We start from the raw sequence: 9946 nt of genomic DNA on the forward strand, positions 1-9946 counted from the left end.
AAAACAGTTAAAATTCTCCAATTTTCCACACCAGCACTGCTGTGACTCTGATAGAGTTGTTCTTTTCATCAGTTTTAGTTCGATCACCTGTGTAGAGAAGATCTGAGAAAACTGAATTTGTCACATCATAAGAGTTCTTGGCTGTGCTGGTATCACAAAGGATGGGTTGAAGACACAACAGTGGTGGTGGTGGGGATGTCACTGTCCAGTTTTTCTACTAATTGACTGAGAAGATTAAAGTAAATATAAATATACTTCAAATTACTGGAAAGCAGTGATATTTGGGGCAAACCCAACTCTTTCCTTCACCTTAAGCTTTGATTTGAAAATAAATAAAGAAATAAATAAATCAGACCATCTTTGCTACCTTCACATACTGCCTCACTGAGAAACTTACTGTGTACAGTTCTGCCTGGCATGAATAGCCATATTAATATTTACTCTGCTATGATATGTATTCTTACAGATTTACATCACTAACTGCAAGTCCTGCACAGTTTTTAGCAGGAATTTAGTTATATTCACATAATGAATCCAACAAAGATCAAACAAGCAATCAGATTTAATGAGGTTTAAAAAAACCTGACCCCTGCAAGGTGAGACATTAAAGCACCAAGCTCAGAATTAAAATAAAGAACAGCCAGCAGTGTTGCAAAGCAAGCAATTGTGGCAGAAAGTGTCTACTGAAGCATAATTCAGAATAAATCAGCCAGAGAATTCTCTCAGCTGCTGAAATTCCAACAGAACAGCTACAGAAACAGCCTTTATGTTATTATTTACGCTATTATCATTTAGGTCACAGCACACAGAGGAAAACCAGCTAAAATATTCTGTAGCCATTTTCCAAAAGGAAACAAGTATTCATCTTATGAATATCCCTAGTAGTGACAAAGCCAGATTATACTGGATTAAAAATTGTCTCATGCAAAGCTCTTCGGTTATAGGTAGGGAAACCCAAATGAAGCATCCGGGTTAACAACAGCAAAGATAAAAGCATGGGAAACCAAGATTCCCCAGTGAGCCATGGTAACTCCTAAACTTGTAGAACCTTACAAAATAAAAATTCAAATAGTTACTGCCCAGTTAAGTTCTTACTTCTGCTGCTATGACTTGATTGTTTAAAAACAAGTGAGTACACTGAGTATGAAATAGCACAAAAAACCCCAAACTTGTTTTAATGCTGTCATTTTATCTGTTTCTAAAAAAATGCAGCTAACCACACCTTCTCATGTGGATAGGACAAAAATTCAGTAAATAATGTCTAATACTACTGGATTTATCTACTTGACAAGTGATTTTTTATAAAATCAAGCCAGACTAAATGTATACAGCAATAGAACTACTCGTTGTAGCTGTGCACGTTACTGCAAGAACACAAGTTTAAATGCCAGTATTGTTAAACTCATCCAGTGCAGTATTCACTTTTATGCATTAAGACATAAGAGTATTTGGGAAAACAACATCCTAAAGAGATAATGAATTGTAGTTTTGACTGAAGTAATTTAAAAGCTCATTTATAAAAGTTAGATAAATGGAACAAACTTCCCTCTATATATTTTTATTCATGCCTTCCCTTTTATTACAGAAAGGTAATTTAGTAAAATTAGTTCCTTATTCATAGAAAAAACAGATTTTACTATACTTTTATAGAAAAAGTTAATCAATTACGTTTTTCTGTATATGTATGTGATTCCTCAGGCAAGCACTGTCAGCTTTTCTTCCTCTGATCACAAATTATTCCAAAGAAATGCTGAAGTGTGCACTTGCAAAGGCATCAATTTCTATGCTTAGAATTCTCTAGTTTCAGTAAAAGTAGCCATGAGTTTTAAAACAAAACAAAAAAACCACCCACAGTTCTTCAGAGAGAGAGATTACAACTTGACACAGTAAACTGGATTCTAGATGAGGGAACACAAATCAAGAAACACCAAAGGAGTTCAATCCTGATTTGGATACTGAGGCATTTAGTTTTATGTTATACTTTAATGAGAACTGTTTAAATTCCCAGAATCTGATTTTCAAATTACATTACAAAATAAAATATTTAAACAACATTTACTTATGTACATTCTGCTCCAAAAAATGGACTGTGGAAATTCTTTACATTTCTCTTAGAAATACATACAAACCACAGCACAGGTCAACAATCCACTGGCAAGTAAAAGACACAAGTCAACTTAAGGGAAAAATACCTGTGGAAAGTTTTAATCTATTACTGCTTCAGTAACAGCATTTCAGTGTCTCTTCAGACTTTAAGTAGTTTGTTCTCCTTGCCCCTAAATTTTACCCCAGTTTACCTTGCATGTTGGATGGGTACTTGTTAGAAAAAGATGACAAACATTAAGAACAGGAAATTAGGAGAAAATCACAATACAGAAGAATCCAGGCAGGTGTACAGTGTGTAAAAGTCATCTAAAACAGAAGAAAAAATAAAATTGCCTGTGCCTCTCTGATACCTTCCCATACATATTTTATGGAAAACTTTACATAGCTTATCCTTTATCTTACTTCAAAACACACCACTTACATTACCACTTAAAAAATAACACAGATATAAAATAGCTAGTTTGTTAGACTGTAGGAACAAATAGTTTAAAGCTCTTTTACCAGTCTAGACAACATGTACATCCATTGGAATGGGAGTTCACACCAAGTGCTGCAAGACAGGAATTACATTCAGAGAAATGGATATCAACCTCCATTCAAATTTATCATCAGTACACAGTAATAATCATCAGTTTGGGTAAGGACAGCATAACAAAAATTCTTTTACATTGCCCCAAAGTGCAAATGATTCATTTGTTAAGGAAAAAACATTAAATGCAATAGTTTTCCTACAGGTAACTGAAGTGGAAATTGTTTAGTTTTGGTTATGTTTTATTTTGTCACACAAGACGAAGAAACTGTAACTTCTAATCCCACAAAAAATATGCTTAGATGACATTACAGAAGCAACAGTTCCCTGGTATGACTCAAATGTTTGTGGAAGCACAAATTCATCAATCTCTGCATTGTGCACACATCAATTTTGACAATCTTTCGTGTTCTGCTTCCCCCCGTCAATCAATTCAGCTGGGAACTTATTCAGAAGTTACTTTAAAACTGTTTTTAAGCTACTTGATGTCAAAAAAATAAGATTGCAGCAATAAAGTGAGTTTTTAGGCAAATAAACTGGAAGTTTCTTCAGATCGTTAGAGATGGACCAAACTAAGGCTGCACAAAAAGTCAGCATTTGTGATCAAAGGCAGATCCCAACTGCCTGAAACAAGGCAGTTTCAGTGAAACAGGCAGCCACTGAAGATCAGTGATGAGAAGGGAACTTTAACTGGTATTCTGTATTTTGTCTGAAAAACATGCATACCAGTCATCAAATATCTCTCAGAATTCCAAACACCAGAAGGACAAATGAAAAAAAAATTGATATTTAAAATTATGATGCCTAAGTTCTCCAATATACATATACATAAAAAATTAACTTACTTTATAATAATATCAAACTGCATAGCATTACAAAAGAAGGCAACTTGAATGGCTGAAATGAAAAAATGTGAATGTTACCAACACTATTATTACCATTCTGGAATTTATAATACCATAGGGTATTACCATAGGTTGCCAGTAACAGCTATAGCCCAGTTTAAGCAAAGTCTGCCTTAATTCCAGAGAATGCAGAAGTCATTAATTCAGACAAGTTGTTGCATGCTCTGCTTTCATGTCCTCTTTGCAGGTTTTGCCGTTAACTGTTTCTCTCTTTCAAGTTCCTTCTCACGTTGCTGCTCTCGTTCTAGTTCTTCCTTCTGCCTCTTTTGTTGCAGCTTAAGTGCTCTTTTCTAAACAGAAAGGACAAGAAAATAATTGTAAGTTTTATAGATATATTTAAGTTGGAGCTACCAACAAAATCCCTTCCTTCTCCAATCCACCCTCTTTATGACCGAATGTTGCATGAACTGTTCATTTTTGCTTCGTTCCTCCCACTTGCAGCCTACTGTTCAGAAATGGCAAGTCTGATCTGCACTGGGAAAATGCAAACTGGATTCCCTTCAATCTCACTAAAAGTCACCCTTTGAGTATACCAGACAAAGTGATTACTATGCAATTTATTGCCTCCAAGAGAAAATCCTCTTGGAGGAAAATCCTCCTCCTTCAACATACTGAAGGACTTGTCAGAATGTAACCTGACTATACAGCACAAAGTCAGTGAACTTACACTATTGTTACTGGTCCATTAAATAGAAAGAGCGATTCTTACATTTATGACAATCTAGTTTTCATTAGAAAGAAACTGAAACAACAAAGAGAACTGGTTGGAATGGAGTGGTTTAAGTGACAGAACAAAGTGTGATTCTTATACCAACTAAACATGATGAAAACACTGAGATTTACTAGTAGTTCAGATGTAAAAGTTGCTTAAGCAGCTTTAGAAGTAAGTGAAAGTTTAAAAACACACATGGCTTGGTGCTACTGGAAACATCCTTTCTGATACAATTCTATTTTAATCAGAACTTTCAGCATGCATCCAAAAGAAAAGCTAGAAGTCAATAATACATAAGAAATTATCTATACTGGAAAGTAAAAATATTTATTTCACTCACTTTTAACTTTGACGTCTTCTCATGGATCATCATCATTTCATTTCTAATATTCACTAACTTGTTGTGATAGTGTTTAGCTTCTGAAAACTTAAAAAACACAACTGCTAAAGCAGTGACTGTCAAGTTGGAATGGTTGTTTTATAAAGCTACACACCAAAATGGCAATCAAAAGCATAGTGATTACCAGAACAGTTTGCTAATGCATCAAATATATAAATTTATATATTACCTGTATCAATATATACCATATCTCAACAGAGATACCCAGTAATCTACCAAATTAAAATTCATCATATAGAATAAAAATATTACTACCAAATTAAAATTCAGCATATAGAATAAAAATATTACTACTCCATGCACCATATATGAGTTTTCATGCACCCCTCCTGCTAGTTTTGGGAGGTGCACAGAGCTTAGTCCTGCCAGAAAAAGGCATACATCTGCTTTGGCTGCTGGCTTTGAAAGACTAGTCTTACTACCACTGGCTGACTGAGCCTGCCCTCTCTTCCCAGTGCCCTTCCTCTTTAAGAGAAATATGCTGGTTCCCACCCTCTCCAGCAACAATTTGTCCCAAATATCTGGACTGGTTGGTTTTCTTCCTGTAGGCCACTAAGAACAAGTAATATACACAAGTTGCTACTAATGTTTCAGCAAGAAAAACCTACACTAACAGGGATTTAAAAAGGCATTTGTTGGTACTTACCAAAGCATTGATTTCAAGAATGGAGTTACACTCTTTGAATTTAGAAATTTCTTGTTCTAATGTTTCTAGTAATACCACCTGGTTCTGTCTAAAACAAAAAAAAGATGCATAAACCCAAAGTAAAGCAGCACACATGCTTTTCAACCAGCTCTTTAAATAAATAGGACTTTTGATTATAACAATATAAATACACACTTCTCAATATCAGATTCTTCTTATGCATTGCTAGGTCATTTCAATAAAGACATGAGTAAATGGTTTTAGAAAAATCCCAGCTGAGTACATGAATTCATCTGGCATCATACAGCATGGATGAATACCCAAAAACCCCTGAAGAGGCACTCTCCAGGCTGCAGTGGTTGAATGAAAGGAAAAACAATTAGCTCTCGCCTTTCCACTTGGGTGCCTCTGCATTACACTGCAGGACCATGTTATTTCTGTATAGAACCTGTGTGGATCCTTGGTGCTTATTAAGGATCCTCCATCCCACACAGATCAGCTCAAGTCTCTCCAGACACAGGCTGTCCTTGGCAGCAGCATAATCACATCATGTGTAGTGAAACCCAAACCAATGTACCCTGTAGAACCTGAGATGGATCTGTGTAAAGTCCTTTGCAGTATCTCTGTACCCATGGCAGACCCAGTCTACATTTGAAATCAGCTACTCTCAGTTATCACTGAGATATCAATGTACAAAGAATTCTCATCTATTTAGCTCCTTACTTATATTTTTCAAGTGTAGCTTTTGCAACGGAGATTAGAGACTGGACAACAGAAAATTCACTGCACTACAAGCTGCTCTGAATATAAACTGCATCTCTGCAAGTGACATAAATCCAGCTTTCAGCAGACTTTCCACTACAGATGTGAACAAGTGTTTAAGAAATCTCCATGTCTTCTGCTATACCAGCTCAGGGGATTTCAGTGTTCTAATGTTACACATTCTTCAGTCAAAGTTCCTACAGGCTACATGGCAGCTTATACACCACCAGTACTCCTGCAGAGCACTTAACTGTTCATGCTGCTCCAGTCAGGGCACAGAAATGCTGTGATAAACTCTATTGCAGTTAAGGGGAGCTGGCACATTAAACTGAAAAAAGTGGCAAACAAAGTGTGCATGTCTATGAAGTTGGTTTTAAAAATCTGCTTACGTAAGTTCCTGCAGTGCTGATTTTGATCGCTGAAGATCAGGCAGATAATGGGAAATCAATCCTTCAGTCAGCTGCTCCACAGCTTTCTCATCTATTAAAGGCAGATCTTCTACTACTCCTTCATCTGGAGATGCAACACTAGGGCCTAAAGCAAAGAATAGCAAGGTTGAATGCGACAGGTCAGCAGGCACTGTGTCACTTACAGCAGCTACATTTTCTTGTTTAAATCAAAAGTATTTCAACACTAAAGTTACAGTTCTCTGCACTTTATCAACTAAATTGTGCTTCCTTTTTCCTCCCCCTCTTTATCCCTTCCTAATTCCCAGTCCTATATCACGAGCTTCCTGGTGAACCCTTTTGTCTGAAAACCAGCTGAATAGAAAGAGGAGAAATAAGAATATTCCACAGACATCTTACAAAAAAAACCCCCAAATGCTCCAGGCTACTGAGGAAGAAAAGGGGCAACATCAGTTGTCCTGGCTATGCATCAAGATCTAAACATTAACACCCCCCCTCTGCTTTTAAAGTCAGAGAACAAACCAGGCCTTTGGAAGGTCTTTGCCTGTCACTCAAAACACAAGAAGACCTCCTTGAAACACCACGGGCTGAACTCCAGGACTTTGCAGGAGCTGGTTAAGAGATACTGTAAGCTCCGTATTAGCGCGCTGTTATTATTTATTGCGTGCAGAGCTCTTGGAAGATAAAACCCTTCAACCCGCAGGCCCCACCGCCTGGGGGAGAATGACGGCAGCAATGCCCCCTTCGCCCCGAGGGAGTGCGGCCGCAGGACCGAGGGCGGCCCCAGTCCCTCCTCGGCCCCCGCACCCTCGGCCCGGCCGGCCGCCTCGCGTACCCCGAGCGCCCGGGCCGCCCGCGGCCGCTCCTCCGGCCGCTCCGCGCCGCTCATCGCCGCGCTCCGGACGCCCCTCGGGCACGGCAGGGCAAGGGCCGAGCCGCGGCGGAGGGAGGCGGTCCGGTGCCCTCACCGAGCGGGGCGGACCGGAGACCCCCGCCCCGCGCCCCGCCGCACCATAGAGAGGAGCCGCTGTGCCCCGGGGACGGGACCGCGCCGGGCGCGGAAGTGATGTGAGAGTGCGGCAATGACGTGTGGGTGACGAGGGTGACGGGCAGTGATGAAATGACGTGGAGGGGTGGCGTGACGGGCTGACCCAGCCGCGTGGGGCGGTGCTCACCGCCGGGGCACAGCGGCGGCCCCGCGGAGCAGCACAGCTCAGCTCTGCCAGCTCTGCTGCCGCGGGGAAAACAGCGGAAATCACCGCAGGGTGGCCTTTCTTCGTCCTCCTGTATTTGATAAATCTGTATGTTATTCTCCAGAAACCATGCGGACTATGCACTACTTGTAGCTTTTGTTTCTTAGGAAATACATAACCGGCTTTTGTGTATGTATCTGTCTCTGCATCTCCCTCAACAGTCGTAAGAGCAATAATAACTTGCATATATATATATATATATATGGATACGGATATATATATTTAATGAAAAAAACACTTTAAAAGGTATGGTGGGATTTATATTTTTTTCCCCTCTTTTACCCATAAAGATCTTTCCAGGAAATGCAAGTGCAACTATAGAAAGAAACTCATGAAGGAACCACTCAGAGTGTTTTTGGAATGCAGTATTTCCATAAACCCCCAAACCTTAAAGATTAAATTAAATTAAGGCAGTCCCCATAATGCTCTTCAGAAACAGAACAGGGCAAAAAACAGACTTTTGAGGTGATCTGTCAGCCTTAAAACTGACATTTTTAACAGTGAGATTGTTGCAAATTAATTTGTCATTTTCTTCATATGTATATTCTAATTAACTCTTGATCACAATTATGTCAGTATTCTGTCATCAGATTAAAAACGTTACACATTTTTCTTCCTTTTTCTGCTTTTACTCTAAAAAAGAAGCAACAACAGGAACCTGTTAACTTAAATTCTGAATTACAACTGGTTAGCAATTTTACTTCAAGTTTCTTTTGGTGGGGGGAAAAAAAACTTTTATTGAAAGTTTCACTGGGAAAGACTTCTAAGCTTCCAGATGGAATTTTTAGTAAGAGCAAGTGAGATAATGATTCTGAAATAGTCTCACTTGAGATGTGGGAGTTTCAGATTTGTGCTCCTGCTTTGCCTGTTCCAGGCCTTCCCACGTCTTGCAGAAATAGACTAAGGATTGGAATAGAAAACTGGCATCTGGTTTTCTAGATAAATTAAAATTTAACTATTTATCAACCCAAATGCTCCAAAAAAGAGACCGACAGAAAGCCCTTCCTGATTCTTTTCCTCTGCAAAATGTTCTCTGTTTCATAGTAACTACTATCCAAGTGCCATGTATATACCACTGTAACACCAAAGAATTGTTTCCTTTTCATTCATTTGTAGCAACTGTGTTCAGAATCCTTTAATGCAACACTGTCACGTACACGTTTTGGATTTTATTGTAACTGCTTTAAGCAGGTATGTAACGCTGTCCCACCCTAGAAATCTGAGTGAAAATGGAGTTAAGTTAGCTTGAATTGTATACAAATAGGATGTTTTAAACCATGAGCTTTGGAAGTGCTGCATGACTTCAGGAATGGCAGCATGAAAAGGAAATATGAAATAGGTAACCTTTTAAAGACTCTCAGTCCTTATTAAGTAAACGAGACTACTGAAAAAGTACAGCCTTGGCTGTCACAATAAAGAAATGGAGTGTAGCTGGCTGTTACAAAAGGCTCTGTTCCACAGAGGTTCATCTCACCAATGTATGACCCAGTTATTGACTTGGCAAAGAAAAAAATGCGGTCTTAGTTATTCAGTAAAAGGCGAGCTGGCAAACCTTGGGGTACTGTTTTGGGGTGTTAAAGTGTTAAGTCCCCTCAGATTAATACCCTTACTCAGTGCTGGAAGTTTCTGTTCCTGTAGAAGTGGCAAAGCCCCAGCGCAAAGCCCAACAATTTCGGAGTCTTAAGAGCGGTTGTTTTGGTGGCTCCTGGAACCTGGCTGTTCATGCCTGCGTGTCCTCGCTCACTTGTGCTGGTACAAGTGGTGAAACTGTTGAAACACAGAGTGAGTTAAATCACGCAGAGAGAACAGAAACATAAAAAATGCATGAACTGGAACACAGCTGGGAGCACTTTCCTAGGCTGGCTTAACAGGTTCCCAGCCTTGGCTGCTCATGCTGCTTCCCACACTGTTGGCTGCCCCCTCAGTTGTCACATGGATGTCTGTGCAAGTTGTGGTCATGGAAGCAGTCTCAGTTACACATACAAATACGTCTGAAACCCTTTCAATATGTATTTTTTTAATTCTCGTAGATCTCAAGGACCCAATTCATTGCCCGGCCCACAAAAATTGTGCTGGTAGCTCTGCTGGGGGAATTACGAGGTGGGTGAAAAGGCCAGGGATGGCACCTCTTTAGCCACCTGAGAAAGAATAACTTGAGGTTACATGTGAAGGAAAACAGCCACATTGTAAAGTGGCAAGGGAGCTCAGACAAATCATCATACTGTT

The 9946-nt window shown here is 39.4% G+C and overlaps 1 protein-coding gene across 1 annotated transcript in view; it reads right to left on the minus strand.

Moving 5' to 3' along the window:
* Window positions 1–1947: 1947 nt before the first annotated feature.
* Window positions 1948–9946, minus strand: part of BLOC1S6 (biogenesis of lysosomal organelles complex 1 subunit 6) — a gene marked incomplete at its 5' end in the record, with an annotated part of 35697 nt that continues 27698 nt past the window's right edge. Inside the window, 4 exons of the mRNA XM_029958788.1 lie at window positions 1948–3830; window positions 4593–4679; window positions 5299–5386; window positions 6450–6594. Coding sequence (XP_029814648.1) covers window positions 3711–3830; window positions 4593–4679; window positions 5299–5386; window positions 6450–6594 — 440 coding nt within the window. The remainder of the gene's footprint in view (window positions 3831–4592; window positions 4680–5298; window positions 5387–6449; window positions 6595–9946) is intronic.

Source organism: Manacus vitellinus, unplaced genomic scaffold (genome assembly GCF_001715985.3).
Source record: "Manacus vitellinus isolate BGI_N305 unplaced genomic scaffold, ASM171598v3 scaffold_16_pilon, whole genome shotgun sequence".
Lineage (NCBI taxonomy): Eukaryota > Metazoa > Chordata > Aves > Passeriformes > Pipridae > Manacus > Manacus vitellinus.